Genomic DNA, 18,057 nt, shown 5'->3' on the forward strand with positions numbered 1-18,057 from the left:
ACCTTCAAAGTGAAATCAGTTATGTATATGATACAGTATTGAAGGAAAAGCACCACTTGGAAGTCAAGATGCTTGAGTTCTAGTTCAGGACCTACTATAGCTTTGTGGACCCTGGGCAAATGATTTAACTTTAGACTTCCATTTCCTTATTTATAAAATTAAGGGAATTGAATAGGGACCAGTTATCTAAGGGAATTAGATTATCTCTAAGGCCCTTCTAGCTAACAAATTCTAGGATTAAGTGCCAGAGAAGCAATAGATACTAAGTGAACCAAAAGAAGAAAGATATTCTGAAAAGACTTCCCAAAAGTAGCTGATTGTTGGCTGTTACAGACTCAAAGGAGATGATGTATCTGTTGGTGAAGACACGGCACAGGTGCCTCAGTGTGCCAGAGAGGGTTGCTCTGTTCCCCCTCTCCACCATACTTGAGGACAATTTTCACATGTGCCCCGTGCCACCACCGCCACCCCTATCCCCCCATTCAGCAGCCCAAAGAGCACTTCCTCTGCTCTCTGGGGGACTCACAGGCAGCTTGAAGGTACAGTTTGGGCACACATTCTCTAAATGGTTCACCGACGCTGATACATCTGAATATACATAGAAAATTCCAAAGCATCAGGTAAATGTCAGGTATCATGAAAATAAACTATGTGATCCACAGAGTATTCCAGCTTTAGAAAATAATTGGCACAGAGGTGAAGCTACATATTTGGGGTGTGCTTGAGGCATAGAGAATGGCTACTCAGTCTGCTTGAAGTTATAATAGGATTTGTAAAGCACTTTATGGTTTGCAAAGCTTTACAAATATTCTCCTTTTGTCCTCACAGCAACTGAGAAAGCAAGGTACTGTTATCCCCATCTTACAGATGAGGAAACTAAGGCTGAGAAAGGTTGAATACCTTGCCCAAGTCCACATAGCTAGTAATTGGCTGAGACTACATTTGAAAAGAAGCCTTCCTCGCTCTAGGTTCAATACTCTAACCTCTGAGCCACCTAGAAAGTTCATGTAGAGTACTAGTAGGAGGTAAACAGTTAAAATAGTAGAGTTCAGATTTTGGAGAGTTGTGAACACCAAGGTTTATGCTTTGTCCTGCAATCCAAAGAAGGTTTTTGAATGATGTGTGGCCTGATAAAAATTTGATCTTACATTGATAAGCAGGAAAGATCTGGAATGAGAAAAGACTAAAGGCAGGGAAACCAGGTTAGGAGGCTGCTGTTCTAAATGGGAAATTGATAGTGAAGAAAGTGGGAATGGAAATAAAGAATTTTGGGGGGGAGAAAAACTATAGGCAAAAAAACCTGGTATGTATCTTCAGTGATCCACTTAAGGCAACTGCTTAGAAACTGAAATTATGTCATAGGTATGAGATAATCTTCTTTCATAGGCATAGCCATAACTAATCTCTTGTTTTTACAGCTGTATTATCAAGTTCTAAACTTTGGGATGATCGTCTCTTCAGCTTTAATGATCTGGAAAGGACTAATGGTAGTAACTGGAAGTGAAAGCCCAATTGTAGTGGTGCTCAGGTAATTGTTTCTTTCTTTTTTTTAAAGTCTAGAGTTACATCAAATTGATTATCTTACTGGAGAGAAAAAGGTATTGGATAACTAACATATGTTTACTCCTTAGGGAGCATACCTCTGTTTTCTGCAGAGGGCCCAGATAAAAGTTAGTAGCTAGTAATAACTTGTTAGAATTTGCAGCCTTGCTGCCTGCCTTCTCTGAAGCCCCAAGAGGCCCTGTGTCTTTTCTATATAAAGGCTGCTATTACATTGTGTCTTTTTGGTGGTGTTTTTATACCCTTAACCTATGTCTTAAAATCAGTACTAAGTATCAGTTCTAAGACAGAAGAGTGGTAAGGGTATGCAATCAGGATTAAGTAACTTGCCCAGGGTCATACAGCTAGGAAGTGTCTGAGGCCACATTTGAAGCCAAGATCGATCTCCCATCTCCAGGCCTGGCTTTATCCACTGAGCCACCTAGCTACTCCCTTATATTGGTTTTAAAGGAAGTCTTTAAGACTTTAAGAAAAACCGACTTCAAAAGACTATGTAGCAAAAGGTAGGATACTGAAGTAGTACTATTTAGTTTACTATTACTACTGTGTCTCCTAAAACTACTATTTTTATGGAATTCTTAATTAGAAGATTCCATAATGCTTTACTGTCAACAGATTCTCTTCTTCCTATTTCCCTTGTTTAAAAATTAATATTATTTCTGTCCCCAGCTTTGCAAGGCAGGATTTTTAGGCTTCCTAATAGATTAGACTAGGACATCTTATTTAGAACTTTGTAAGTTAAAAGCTTAAGGTCAATCCATTTCCATTTTCAGTAACAATTATTCATGTTCTTTGTTAAACCCAGCACTCTTTTGAAATGATTACTTAGGGATCTTAGAATGAAAGGTTTAGAATTAGAAGGTACCTTAGAAATCATTTGGTCCAAATCCTTCATTTTACAGATGAGAAAATAGATCCAGAGAAGTGAATACAGTAGACCAGCTCTCCCTGAGGTCACACAAGTAATAGGTGGCAGAACCAAGACTTGAATTTGGATCTTTTCATCCAAAATCTGTTACCCTTTCCATTCTTAATTACTGGGTGTGAACCCAAGCTCTCTATGGCTGCTGATTATTCAGCATTTTTCCTCTAGACTATTTCCTTTATGATCTTAAGCACTAAGATTAGTAAGTTTTTAACTGAATTCATGGAAAATACCACTCTGGCATGGTCAAATGAATAAATATACCATTTGGACAATGTATACGTATGTTTCATTTTAATATTTCAGAGTGGTATTTTCCAGGAAATCAGTTTAATAATTACTGGTCATAGGATATTTACTCAAGGTCATAAAGGAAATAAGCTAAAATTAATAGTTTAAATAAGTAACAACTCTAGTAAATATATATGTTTAGACTATATGTGTTTCTAGAGAAAGAGAGAACTTAGGTGTGTGTGTATATATATTTATATATAGCATATATAATATCCTTAGTGTATGTGTATAAACACATTTTCTAGGGATATTTTGACATACACAAACATAGAAGTTTACTAGAATGCTACTCATTCATATTAATTTTTCTAGCCTTTTTCCTTTAAGATCTTAAGCACATTGCCTAAAATTTCCCCTTATCCCTCCATTTATTTCCTATTATAGAGCCAACTCTAAAACAAAGACAAAAATCTAATCATACCATGTAAATAATCTAACATTACATGAAATTCTCCTCAGTTGTAGATAGTTCACCCTATGAAGAAGGTGCTGAGATTTGTCTTCTTATAGCTCTTCTTTGGGACAAAGCTTGATCTATGTAATTTTGAAACATTTGGTTTTAAATTATTTTGTGATGGTTGTTCTTTCCATTTATATTGTTGTACCCATTGTATATACAATAATGTTTTCTGGACTCTGCCTACTTCATTTTGCATAAACTTGTAGGTTTCGTTGCTTCTCCATATTCATCATATGTGTTGTTTCTTAAAGCACAGTAGTATTCAGTTACATTTAAATCCCATACTTTATTTAATCATTCTCCAATGGATGGGCTTTTATTTAATTTTCAGTTCTTTGCTACCACAAAAAATGCTGTATGTAGAGCATTTCTTTTTGTCAGTGACCTCCTTGGGGGTTTGTGGACAGTATATTATTTTTAATGAAGTTTCCAATGGATTCTAGGTTCTTAATTGTCCATTTGAGTTTTGCCTTCTTAGTAGTGACCTATACTGATTAGAAGTAAAGTTGGATAAAGTGATTAAAGGTCTAAGAATTTTTGTAACCAGGAAACAGAACTGAATAAAACAGAGGGATTGAGTTTGTAAACAATAGATGCTCTGGAAATAAAAAAGAAAAAGGAGTGAAATCAAGGGAAGTTATTTGTAGAGAGGTAACTCCAGATTCTTTGGTGTCTAGGACTGTTTCAGTCATGATCCCTCCAGTGAAACTCACATCTTCCATTGACTCTTTCTTTCCCAAATATATATGTGAGAGTAATTCTTTTTGACTAGGGTGATAGCAATTGTATTGAAAACTCAGTTTAAACCTTTGGACTAAATATTGTTTGTCAAGTGAGCTAGGGAACAAGCCAGGTAACAGAGACCAGAACATAAAGCAGAAATGGAAGGAAAAAAAAGGAGGGTTTCTGAGATACCACATCATACTGGTTCATTTTTTATTTGTTTTCCAGTCAAATTCTATAACAATTTTATTGCTACTTAGAATTCTACCTTTGAATATGTGGATGCTCCTGGCAGATTGCTTTGACTATTTCCTTTCCTTTTGAGGTCAAGTCAGAAAGTTTTTGTTCAACAAGACCAACAATTCTTGCTCTTATGATGTGTCCAAAACACAATTCATAACTATTCTCCAAGAAGTGTTATCTCCTCTAGCCTTCCCTGATTATGTTATCCAGGTTCACAATCTCAGTCAGGGTTGTTTTCTTCTTTCACTCTTCATTCTAATTAGTTGCCAAGTTTGTTGATCTACCTCTACAACATCTCAAATATTTGCCCTATAGCACTATCCCTAAACCAGACCCTTATCACATCTTATCTGGACTATATAATAGCTTCCTAATTGGTCTTTCCCTCTTCTAATTTATCCTTCCAAGATTACCAGAATAGTCTTCATAAGGCATAGGTCTGACCATTATTACTTCTTACCTTGAAAAATCATTTAAGAGTCTCCCTGATTGCCTCTACTATAATTTTATTTTTTTTAATCCTCAACCTGGCTTTTAATATACTTCAGAGTCTACTTCCAATCTGTCTTTGAAGACATTTCAGATTACATGTTTTCGTATCCTGGAAGACACTTAATAAATATTTGTTGATTGATTAATATTCCCCTTTAATCAATCAATAAACATTTATATTATAAATATAAATTATATTATAAAAATATTCTATTTTTGAACAATTTTTATTCTTAGGAAATTCTTCCTTAGTCTGTTGGTCTTAAATTCTGCTTCTGTAACTTCTACCTTTTGGTTCTGTTGTCTGCATTCTGGAACACAGAGAACACATTTAATCTTTCTTCCATTTTAAGGTCTTTCAGACATATTTTGCCACTAAATCATCTTTTTCTTCAAACCTATTTGAACCTCTTTTTCTTTCAACTTACATTCCTTATATACCATAGTTTTGGGTCCTTTTACAAAGCATGTTGGTCTTCCTTCAATAGACATATTACAATTTATCAGTGTCCCTTATTTGGTACCCAGAACACACTATCCATATATCATCTGATCAGAATGCAAATGCTCTTTTGTTCTGGACGTTATACTTCTATTAATATAGCCATCCTAAGGTCAAATTAGCTTTTTTTGGCAAACCCTTTCACTGTTGGCTCTTATTTCGCTTGGAATCAATAAGAATCTCAAAGTTCTTTTGCATGTAAACTGCTGGCTAGCCAAATCTTCTGGGAAACGCTTTTTTTTTCCTTTTAATGCTAGACTTCACATTTATCCTTACTAAATGACCTCTTGTTAGAGACAGTCTGTTAAGTCAGCTGAGTCTTTTAGCTTCTGAGTCTTTCGTCCACCTTATTAGCTGTCCCTTTCATCTTTGTCATCTGTAATTTTGCCAAATGAATCTTCCCAAGACATTGCCAGAAATGTCAGACAAACAGAACAGGGCCATACAGCTCATTCTCCATTCTTTTGAGTCCTTTAATTTAACCTGTTACGATTCCATCTAAACAGATTGCTAGCCAGCCCACACTTCTCCATTTTCCCCATAAGGAGTTCCTGAGAGATTTTGTTAATTGATTTGCTGAAATTCAGATATACTGGTCTTAACAGATTTTCCTGTTCTACCAGTTTAGTAACCTTGACAAAAAGGGAAATGAGGTTAGATTGACATTACTTGTTCTTAATGAACCAACACTACTACTTCATTTTTAACAGTTCATTATGGGGGCAGCTAAGTGACTCAATGAATTTTGAAGCCAGGCCCAGAGATCAGAAATACTGGGTTTAAATGTGGCCTCAGATACTTCCTAGCTGTGTGACTCTGGGCAAGTCACTTAACCTCCATTGCCTAGCCCTAATCGCTCTTCTGCCTTGAAAACCAATACCCAATATTGATTCTAAGACAGAAGGTAAGGACTTTTTTAAAAAATCAGATCAGTTCTCCTTGACAAAAAAAGGAGTAGATTAGAACTTCCTCATTGATGTATACTGGACTTATGTTTTGTTTTGAGGGGGAGGGTTCACTTCAAACATTGCTTTTATAAAGGTTTTGTTGTTCTTAGCAGTTTCTGCAAGTCTCAACTCATTAGCCTTCATTACTCTTTAGCCTTCTTGATATGATTCAAGTGCCTTAGCTTAGTGTCAGGCATTTGTAATTGTCCTTAGCATAAACCTTTGTACATTCTATTAAAATCTGTGCACTCAGGGGCAGCTGGGTAGCTCAGTGGATTGAGAGTCAGGCCTAGAGACGGGAGGTCCTAGGTTCAAATCTGGCCTCAGTCACTTCCCAGCTGTGTGACCCTGGGCAAGTCACTTGACCCCCATTGCCCACCCTTGCCACTCTTCCACCTAGGAGCCAATACACAAAAGTTAAGGGTTTAAATATATATATAAATAAAAATAATTAAAATCTGTGCACTCCCTGTGCAACCATCTCTCTCTTTAACTGCTTTCCTTCCCCTCCCTCTCCCTCACCCCCCATTTCTTCTTCATTGGGATCATGTCATCAGAATTTCCTTCTTAAGAGTCTTCTATTCCTATCCTCCTTTGGGCAGTTTTTTATTTCAGAACTGGAGTTCTTAATGAGCCCATGAACTATATATATCTATGTCGTTCTATATATGTATATATACATATACACACACATATATTTAAATCTCTCATTATAATTGGTTTTCTTTGTAATCCTGTATGTTTTACATCTGAAAATTTTACTCTGCTATGGGCTTCCCTGTTGCTAAAGATGTCCTTGACATAAAAAGTTAAGAACCCCTGACTTAGAATCAAGTCATCATGCCAGAACTGGTTTTGCCCTAATTTTTTTGAAATCTGCTTCTTTAAACTTTTAAAGTTTAATTTGGACCGTGCCTGGAGCTCTCCTCCTTATAGATCACAATTTTAACTCAACAGGGTCATTTTCTCCCTAATTCCTAATAATCTTCCCAACCCACTAGTTCTTTCTTGTAGGTGAGAATAGAACAAATCTACAATTTTTATTGTATTTCTTCCTTTTATTTTTTTAATATTTTTTTTTAATCCTTAACTTCTTTGTATTGTCTCCTAGGTGGAAGAGTGGTAAGGGTGGGCAATGGGGGTCAAGTGACTTGCCCAGGGTCACACAGCTGGGAAGTGACTGAGGCCAGATTTGAACCTATGACCTCCCGTCTCTAGGCCTGACTCTCAAACCACTGAGCTACCCAACTGCCCCCATACTTCTTCCTTTTAAAAAATGAAATTATCACTAGAAAAAGTCCTCAGATAATTGAATGGTCAGCTTTCATTAGATACTTAGGGAGTGGAGACTCCCAATAAAGGTCTGTTGTATCTATTAACAGTTTTAAGAGAGGAATTGAGAACTCATCCTCCATTTCTCCCTTCTGGTCATGAGGTAGGTAGTATATTCCTATAGTTCTAATTTTATTTTCATTCAAATACCCACCTCTGCTTCAGGTTTGTAGATTTTTTTTTTACACACAATCACACACACACCCCATTTCTCTCTCATCTCTAAACTTAGCTCTCAATCCACTGAGCCACCTAGCTGTCCCCTTGCCCCACCCCAGTTTCTAATCTAGAACTTTATCATCTCTAGAGATTCTTTCTAGCTTGGTGGTGCTGTTATTCTTTATTCCAACATGTATTGAAGATGTAGTGGTTGACAGGTTTGATATATCTCAATTACATCTAGTCTGTATGTTCTCAGAAGATGGCATATCTTTTGTTGTATCAGGTATGCATGTGGCTTCTTTTGTTCCCTGTGGCAGCAATTCTCTCTCTCTTTGGTTCCCTAGAAACTTCCACTACTAATTTCTTCTGTGGTCCAGTCCTGGCTTTGCACCTGTTGGTTCTAATGAACGTTCCTTGGTGTTCTTTGGAGAATGGGATATGTTTTCTTCAGAAGGTCCAAATCTAGCCTCTTTAGGAAGAACCTTGTGATTTTTTTATGCCACAGTACTCTTTAAGTTTTATCTTTTCTAGCATTTACATCTTTCCTCCATGACCTGTTCTTCTGTCATACAACTAATTAACATTGGTTTAATTCCCCTCCAGCTCTTATTTGGAATGTCTTCCTGGTTTTTTGTTTGTTTTTGTTTTTTCCAGCAAGTCTAGAAATTCTTCCTTTTCTCTATTAGGTGAGAATAAAGGGTCACATTCCCCAAAGTGTACTTAACATACATATAGAGATGGTAATTGCTTCTAGCAGGAATACACATAGAGCACAATCACAACAAATCACCTGGATAGCACTTGTGGTTAGGGCCTGAGCCAAGTTCTCTAGTAGGTTCACATCCTCTGTGGATCTTCTGAAGACTCCCACAACTCTGTCCCCATAATATGTGCTTGCTGCTGTAGACTGCTCTCTGGCCAGGCCTTCTAAGATGCTCTCATTATCTGTCTTTAGTTCAGGTCAGCTGTCACATCCTGTAACACACTAAATGAAAAGAGTTGAATTAAAAAAAAATAGTAATTGTTTACTTTGTGCCAGGTACCCTACATTGCCTCTATTTGTAAGGGGCTTGTCTTCTATTAGAAAGATTCCCCCCCACCCCAATTCAATCTCAGAAATTATGTAGAATATGTAAAGTCAATTCTTTCCTCCAGAATTAAGAGCCATGTGTAGGAATCCCTTAAATATTTTAAATGTATATATTTTTTAAAGCTTCATAATCTAAAATGTTTCCATTTTCAGGTAACAACGGTTATTTTCTCCAATGTTATTCCCCTCAAGTGTTCATAGCTCTAGGGGTTAGAAATAAGAAGTGAAAATCAGTAAAGCAGAACTTAAAATCTCTAAATGTAATCTAAATGTGTGAAACAGTCTGTTTTGGGTGTAAAATGTAGCTTGTCAAGAGCCTGATTAATGAGTCAAATAAGCTGTATCAAGCATATTTAAAGAGAAATCTTCCTTTTAGTAACCAAGGATTTCTTCACTGGAATGAAATAGTTTGTGCAGGATAAACATTTAACTGAGCTAGTATTCTGCAGGGAAGTCATGCAGTGAAGGAAAAGAGGGACCAGATGGAAGTGAAAGAGGAAGTGCAGGGTGTCACATCTTCAAGAAGCAAAACTGTTATTCCCTTACATGGTAGTGTGGAAAGTTATAAACAGCAAATAAGATCAAGTCTTCTGTTTGAAGGCAGGTCAAACTTCCTCATAGCCCCTGAGTTGAATTTGGTTCCCTTTCTATTTACTTGATCCTTCCATCGTGGACACTTCAACTTTGACCTTAAAATACTAGAGGAAATCAAATCTACCCTCAGATGTTTATTAGCTATGTGACCCTGGGCAAGTCTCTTAATCCCAATTGCCTAGCCTTTACCTCCCTTCTGCCTTGGAACAGATATTTAGTATCAATTCTAAGACAGAAGATAAGGGTTTTTTTTTTTTAAAAAGAATACTAGAGGAATGACTTAGCTACTTTTTTTTTTTTTAAACCCTTAACTTCGGTGTATTGTCTCATAGGTGGAAGAGTGGTAAGGGTGGGCAATGGGGGTCAAGTGACTTGCCCAGGGTCACACAGCTGGGAAGTGGCTGAGGCCGGGTTTGAACCTAGGACCTCTTGTCTCTAGGCCTGACTCTCACTCCACTGAGCTACCCAGCTGCCCCCAACTTAGCTACTTTTAAAAATTGTTGCTAATGGGATACTAGTTCAGGGAACTAGTCTAAAACAATTCATTAATCAATAGTGGAGAAAAGGATTTTAGAAAATTTATCTGGAAGTCTAGGTTAGGGGAATGGTGAAAAAGCAGTTCTCTCAACAGAATTGAATTCTATCTATTCCGTACATTTCCCTTTGGAGTACTTTTGTAATAACCTGCAAATCCACCTGCAAATTCTTAGGCAAATTTATGGAAGGTCTGAAAATCCAGTTCCTTCTAGAACTAATCTGTTTTTTCCACCTTCTCTATTCTTTAACCTTTATTCATTTTCTCCCACCTTCCTGGCTTTTTGCAAAACAGAAACAAAGAGATAATAAAGATGTGATTTCTTAGGCAGAGCTGCTCTTTTGCCTTGATGAGCACTTGAGTTAAATCCATAAGGTCATCTTAGCCATATCTTCCTAAGTGGCAGTAAAAGAAGATCCAGTGCTCATTTGAATGCCAAAATATATCTAGTGATTTTCAGATGTAATAAGGGCAGTGTTTTTAAAGTTCATTCTTTCTTTTCCTACTGTGTTATTCATTTGAAATTTTAAAAGGTTAAGAAATTAGTAATATTGTGCCATTTTCAAGATATAAGAAAGCTCCAAATAATAGTACTTGAAGTAGGCTAGTTAGAATGAAGACTAATCATGTAACAAACCTTTAGTGTAAAATTCATTAGATGGGACCAGAGGAAACTATCTTTTAAACCCATGCCATATTTAATCAGATGATTACAGTTGTAATTACAAAAGATGAATGTATTCCAAAGGTGTTCTGCTGAATTTTATGTCATCTAATTTTGAAACATGCTTAAGGTGAAGCAAGTATTTACTTTTGCTAATGATATTGCTCTTTTTTTCCCCTAGTGGAAGCATGGAACCTGCATTTCACAGAGGAGATCTTCTCTTTTTAACCAATCGAATTGAAGATCCCATAAGAGTAGGAGAGATTGTTGTCTTTAAGATAGAAGGAAGGGAAATTCCAATTGTTCACCGAGTGTTGAAAATTCATGAAAGGTATGTGCAAAGCATGCTTGCTGGGGTTATTCAAGTATTTTCACTGTCTTTTGCAGTATTGGATTTTATTTTCTCAGACTCACAAAATTAGAAGGAACTATAGAGGCCACATTGTGGGACTAGAACCCACTTGGCTTTTAACTTTCTCTTGAGGATTTTTAGAAAAGGGAGAGAAGAGAAGGGAATTCACCACCTATTCCTCTTTTGGATGGTATTTGTTAGATAGTTTTTCTTTGCATTAAACATCAGGCTGACTTTCTGCAATTTATGTTCATTGCCATTGTTTTGTTCTCTAAGGCCCAACAGAACAGGTCCCATCTCCCCTTACACCTGGCAACCTTTTTCTTTCCTTTCCTTTTCTTTTTTTTAAACCCTTACCTTCCATCTTAGAATCACTACTGTGTATTGATTCCAAGGCAGAAGAGTGGTAAGGGCTAGGCAATGGGGATTAGGTGACTTGCCCAAGGTCACACAGTTAAGGTTTGTCTGATTTGAATCTAGGACCTCCCATTCTCTAGGCCTGGTTCTTAATCCATTGAGCCACCCAGCTGCACCCTCCTGGCAGCCTTCTATACTGCCTTTATCCACCTACCCCAGTCTTCTTTTTTCCCCTCAACCAGTTTACATGATCTAGCAGCTCTTCATCATCCTGAGTACCTTCCTCTTGATTACTCCCCATGTCATCAATGCGTTTCCTAAAACATGAAAGGCCAAGATTGAATACAATACTCCAGATATGGTATTACTCAAGCAAATTATACTTGTACCTCAGGGGCAGCTGGGTAGCTCAGTGGATTGAGAGCCAGACCTAGAGATGGGAGGTTCTAGGTTCAACTCTGGCCTCAGACACTTCCTAGCTGTGTCTGAGCAAGTCACTTAACCCCCATTGCTTAGCCCTTACCACTCTTCTGCCTTGGAGTCAGTACACAGTATTGACTCCAAGACCAGAAGGTAAGGGTTTTTTGGTTTTTGGTTTTTTTTTTTTAAATATATACTTGTACCTCCCTAGTCTTAAACACTATTTCCTAAGTTCCTGTTAGCTTTTTAGCAGCCATATCACACTGTTCATTCATTGAACTTACAGTTCACTAAACCTCCAGTCTTTTCAGACACCTCCCTGCTTTCTGATTTTCTTTAACATCCATTTTAAAAAATATTGAGTTCCAAATTCTCTTCCTCTCTCTATTCCCTCCTTATTGAAAAGACAAATAATTTGATATAAGTTATACCTGGCCTGCTTGCTGATTTTCACAAGTATATCACAAACTAGCTAAGTCAGAGATAGCAACCTTCCTGCTATCTTAGCACAGTACCTTGCACATGGTAAGTGCTTATTAAATGTTTGTTAAATTAAATTGAAAGAAGGGTGATATTTGGTAATATTCTTAGCCTTTTAACTTTTTGAAGAGCATTAGTATAAATATATGAATTTGTATTTCAGCCTTGAGTCTTGCACACTTTAGTAACATGTGTTTAATTTATCATATCATATTAGAAATGGAAAGACAGAAACAGCCTATCCATGAGAGGCTACAGTATGTAAGTTAGTTAGAGGAAAAGTAAAGGAAGTATGACAAGATAAGTGGGAAAGGATTTCTAAGGAAAGGATTTCCAAGTGGAGTGCCCCAAGGGAAGCCCTGGTTCTGAGCTCCCTGGTGGGATGAGGAGTGGATTGTGAGAATTCACTTACCTGCAAAGCTGCCTTTCATAGTATGTAATGTTTTTTGAGTATTAATGAAACAAATCAGCACACAAGAATAGACTCTTCATTTATTTTGGCTAAGAGAGCCTTGGGTATGTATTTAGTTCCTGACCCCTGAACTAGACCAAAAACTGGATTTGATTTGGAGTAGAGGAGGAAGAGATAAAAGTTCAGCCAAGTGACATAAATGCCGATTTCAAATATAGCCTTCAGATACAGTGGGATGAGGCCATCCTAACCTTTCAAAGAATTGAGATGAAGCTTTCAAGTCTATTTAATTGTGGGGCTCTCTCCAACAGGCCTCTAGAAGGAGAGGGTGGGGTGAATTCTCATCTCAAGCTGAATATGAATTATTGTGTCATCAGACTCCCCCTTCCAGGGATTTTGGCACCCTCCCCCCAAGTTAGTCAACACACAGGTGAAGTTCAAACAACACCCACACAACTGCAGCTGTGTCCTTCTCTTCTTGCTGAAGGCTTACAAGGGTCAATTCTACCCTTATTGTTAATCCTATTCAGCTCAAAGACAAGACTTATTTGCTCCTGGAGTAATAACTGCCCTCTCTTCTCCTTAAGTACCCTGGCTAATTGCCATCTCCATACTTTAGAAATGATGGCATAGTTGTTCCTGAAGTAGCTTTTGTTCCTATCTGCTCGAGGGCACTAGATTTCCCATAGTTGCAGCCCCAACACCAAAGCAACATCCCAGGAAGATGGCCTGTAGGTTATGTAAAACCACTTGGTTCTCTCCACCTCTGCATGTGGCAACACACCATTCTCCCTGCCCTACTAACAAAGGAATAACTACTAAATTCATGATAATTTCTTAGGAATTTGTTCAGTTTCCTTGATTTAAGATTGACATCTTTTGTTTTTATATCACCTACATTTCCCCCTGTATCTTTTATTTCTTCTCCTTTCTTAAAGAGAACTATTCCTTATTACAAATAAATTTTTTAAGAGCAAGAGAAAAAAATTAATTAAAACTAAACAGAAAATATCAAAAAATTCTACAGTACCCAAGAAAAAGAGCAATCTCTTCTTTGGGGCCTGGCTTGTTCTTTGTAATTTCACATCATTTATTTAGGTTGGTTGTGTGTGGTTGCTATACTTTCAACTTATATTATTGTGGTCATGGTTTATATTGGTTTCTGGCTCTGCTTACATCAGTTTGTGCAAGTCCTTTATCCATCTGATCATTCTACTCTACATAATCTTATCATTCAAGTACTGAATGTGTTACATAACCTTTAGAATTCTATGGGGAGATAAGCTTCTTTTTCAGAGAAATCTTAGGTGAATTAAGTTTTTCTCCTCTCAGAAAAGATTCTTCTAAAATTGTGGAAACTTAATTAGGATTTTTAAGACAGTAAGACCAGTTGATTACTTGGGCTATTTTAGATTATCATACTCACTTCTAGCTCTTTCTGTCTTTATCACACCATAATACCCTTACATCCCTTTCTTCTGTCACCTATATTATTCCTTCTGCTCCCTTTTCCTGCAGCTCTTTCTAATCCCTACGTTCTCTATTTTTCCAGTTCTGCCCTCTTGACCATTAATTAAAATACAATCTTTTTAAAAAACTAAGTTTTTTTAATCTGTTAGAACTTTGTTTTATCTATTTTTAATTTTGAATGAGAATAAAATAACTTTGATTGCCTGTTCTTCAAGCTTCTAGTTTTTATCACCATCTTAGAAATCCTTTTTTAACTCTTCAGTAATTTAGACAATTCTTTATTAAGAAATAGTGTTTTTATTTCAAAAATAAATTTTGAGTACAGGAAGTGAAAATTTATTCTTTCATAGAATTCTGAAGGATTTGAATATTAAGGGTTAACAAAGATTTTTATGAATTATCTTTGGATCATTGCAGTCTTCAGTTTCTACAGTATTTAAAAGGTCCCCTTGACATTCAAAAGCTGCCAGCCTATCTTATCTATAACCAGTATTCTCTGGGCTGCATTACTGTGGGCAAAGTGACATTAGCTTATACTACAAAATTGTCAGGGCCTTGATCTGACCTGGCCAGAAGTTCCCTATTTTCTACTGTCAGAGATATGTTTTCACATACCCTTTCAAAATTTGATAAATTTAAAAAGTTTGTGTGAAAAGACAGATCTCATATTAAGATGTCCTAATTTATTTTTCAGATATACTTTTCCTTTCTCATGAAATTCTGGGTTTTTCACTGATATATAACAAAGCTTGGGCTTTTAGTAAAGTACTTTGTAATCGTGAGGCTGTCCTAAATTCCTAAGAGTTACTTTTAGTAACATAGTTATTTATTTCAATAATTATCTACTTTAAGCAGTAAACTAGGCAGATTGGAAGGGTGTGGGTGGAAGTAGGGGGCTACTTTACAACAGAGATGTGGTTGTCAGGCTAGGAATAAGGGTGGGAAGCAAGGTGCTAAGGAAAGATTATTCCCTTCTTAATTTCTTTTCTCCTTCAACTGGCCTACTTTCCTCCCTTTCTCTTAATATAATATGCCTTTTTATGTCTGCAAATAGTAAATACAGTTTTATTCTTTTATATTATCTCATTTGCATGCTTTCTCATCCTCCGTAGAGGATTCCCCTGGTACATTAGAAGCTTTCCTCTAGGGCAGATTTTCTTAACCTTCTTTGTGTAATGGACCCCTCCAGCAGTCTGATGAGGCCTTTTTGACCCTTTCTCATATTATGTTTTTAAATGTATAAAGATATAATACAGGGGATTAAAGAGAAAATCAGTTATATTGTTTATTTAAAATTTTTTTAAATGAGTTCATGTCCAGATGAAGGGCTATAAAACTATGCATGCCCTTTGACCCAGCCATACTTCTATTTGGTCTATATCCCAAAGAGATCAAAGAAGAAAAATTTTATAGCAACTCTTTTTTGTGGTGGCTAAGAATTTGAAATGGAGAGATGCCCATCAACTGGGGAATGGTTGAACAACTTGCGATATATGATTGAGATGGAATATTATTGTGACATAAGAAATGATGAGCAGGATGGTTTCAGAAAAACCAAGTAATAGCAACATTTTAAGGATATATAAGTCTAAAAGGCTTAGATAGCTTCTCTGATCAAGATACTTCCAAAGGACTTGTGACAAAAAATGCTATCCACCTCCAGAGAGATAACTGGTGAACTCTAGATGTAGACTGAAGAATTTTTTTCACTTATTTGAATTTGGAACTCAGAATTTTCAAAAATGAATGCTAGAGGGGACAGCTGGGTAGCTCAGTGGATTGAGAGCCAGGCCTAGAGACAAGAGGTCTTAGGTTCAAAAAATCTGGCCTCGGACACTTCCCAACCGTGTGACCCTGGGCAAGTCACTTGACCCCCATTGCCTAGCCCTTACCACTCTTCTGCCTTGGAACCAATGCATAGTATTGATTCCAAGATGGGAGGTAAGGGATTTTTGTTTTTTGTTTTCAAAAAAATGAATGCTAGAAAAAAAATTTTAATAAATTCAGAAATCAAATTTTTGGACCCCAGGTTAAGAACTTCTGATTTAGGTCTTTCATCCTTCTATGGGTATCAGTGTACATTTGGACTATGCATCTGTTATCAGAAGGTATCACCTGACAGACCTTTTTCAGTCTTCCAGGAAATATATGATGACTTAAGCCTTACCTTCTGTCTTAGAATCAATACAAGTATTGGTTTCAAGGCAGAAGAGAGGTAAGGGTTGTTCAGTTTTGGTTAAATGACTTGTCCAAGATCACACAGCTAGGAAGTATCTTGAGTCCAGATTGAACCCAGTTCCTCCCAACTCCAGGCCTGGCTCTCTATCCATTGAGATCTTTTATGACAGAATGCATACAAGTCATCATTGATAATATGCCACTTGTGTTCAACATTCTTTTTGTGTTCATTATTTTTTCCATGGCAATTGATCTTAGAGCTTAAGTCTTCAGTGCCTTAATTTATTTCGTCCCTAAGTTTTGGTCATTAAAATTGTGTACAGCACTATTGATTGCAAAGTTGTTGTGGTTAGTAGTTTTAAAAGCTATTTGGAGAAACACACATTTCATCACCACATCATCTTTGAGCCAAAAGAGAGAAGTCATCTGATTATCGGCTTCTGTTATGATTGTAACTTGGAGTCACGGAGGCATCCTTGTGTGCCTGCCCCAGTCAGCAGTACAGTCTTGTAGCTTGTCCTCTACATGATATTAAGATATGCACAAAAAACACTTCCTGATTGGGCAACAGAAGGAGGAGGAACCTGGTTGCTTTTATCAGCACATAACAGGCTGATCTCTGTACTTGCACCACTGACCTAGAATGGAGCTGGGTAAATATGAAAGAAGAAATGGCAAATTGGGAAGAGCTTCAGTGAAAGAATTTTTTAAGAAGGATTAAATGTTGGAAGACCTGGTATTTGAGTTTCTCAGGAAAACTTGAAGCACCAGTCTACTATTGCTGGAGAAAATGCTGAAGTTGAACTGATTTCATTCCCTGTGAATTTAATTTTCAGAGCCTTCACTGGGCTTTCACTACTACTCAGCCATACTTTCATTGTTTTTTATCAATTCTTGCTTTCATTCCCCAAAATCTGTTTGAAACCTTTTCTTTTCTCCTTAAGCCTCATCCCTTCTCCTGTCTTTGTACCTTGCTTTTCCAATTTCATGTAAGATTAATTGTGTCATAAATTTTCTTAGCTTCCCATCTCCATATATCTCAGTTCTTTTAACTGTTCTCTATTCATTATTGCCCTTAGTTCTCAGAGATAAAAATGAGTGGTCCAGCTTCTTGCTAAGGCTAGCCCCTTTAACTGTGTACTTGATTGTTTCCCCTCCTATTTCCCTGGGACCTTGAATTTGAATTTTATTTATCTCAATAAAGTCAGTTTTGCATTAAATATATGGTGTTACATGTTTGTGTTGTCTGTTATACCCCCAGTTCATTGTAAGCTTAATGTGTGCTGGGACTATGTCTTAGTTGTTTTGTCTTGCTATGGTATTTTCTACGTCAAAGGGATTCAACTAATACTGACAATAACACTGACTGAAAAGTGCTTTTCTATCAAAAAGTACTTTACATATTTTATCTCATTTGAATCTCACAATAATCCTCTGAGATAGGAAGGATAAATAATATTATCCCCAATTTAGAGATGAATCAGCTGAGGCTCAGGGAGGTTGTAAGTTGGCTGTATTGTATTATTTCAAATCCATTGTGTTCTTTACGCTGTATCATGGAGAATTTCTAGGATCTACCTGTCAGTCCAGAAGGACTGTTGTCTACCCTAAGAATCAGAAATTGTTTAATTTTAAAAGGGGGAAAGAAGTCCTATTCATGCTTCAGCATTCTGTGAAGGATGTCCCCATCTTTTGTTCTTGTTTTGGTCAGGTTTACTCACAGTCTTTCCAAAGGAGCCCACTAAATGTTAGTTTACCTATTGCCTCATTTCTTTCTTTCTTTCTTTCTTTCTTTTTTTTTTTTTGCTTTATTTCTTAACAGGCCATTTCTAAAGTGCCTGTTTATATATATATATATATATATA

At 36.8% G+C, this 18,057-nt stretch overlaps 1 protein-coding gene across 1 annotated transcript in view; it reads left to right on the plus strand.

Moving 5' to 3' along the window:
- The window catches only part of SEC11A (SEC11 homolog A, signal peptidase complex subunit), a 41,843-nt gene that overhangs the window by 13,341 nt on the left and 10,445 nt on the right, over positions 1–18,057 (plus strand). Inside the window, exons 2-3 of the mRNA XM_044662521.1 lie at positions 1,419–1,528; positions 10,705–10,854. Of these exons, the coding sequence (XP_044518456.1) occupies positions 1,419–1,528; positions 10,705–10,854 (260 nt within the window). The remainder of the gene's footprint in view (positions 1–1,418; positions 1,529–10,704; positions 10,855–18,057) is intronic.

The sequence above is a fragment of the Gracilinanus agilis genome, chromosome 2 (assembly GCF_016433145.1).
Source record: "Gracilinanus agilis isolate LMUSP501 chromosome 2, AgileGrace, whole genome shotgun sequence".
Classification (NCBI taxonomy): Eukaryota; Metazoa; Chordata; class Mammalia; order Didelphimorphia; family Didelphidae; genus Gracilinanus; species Gracilinanus agilis.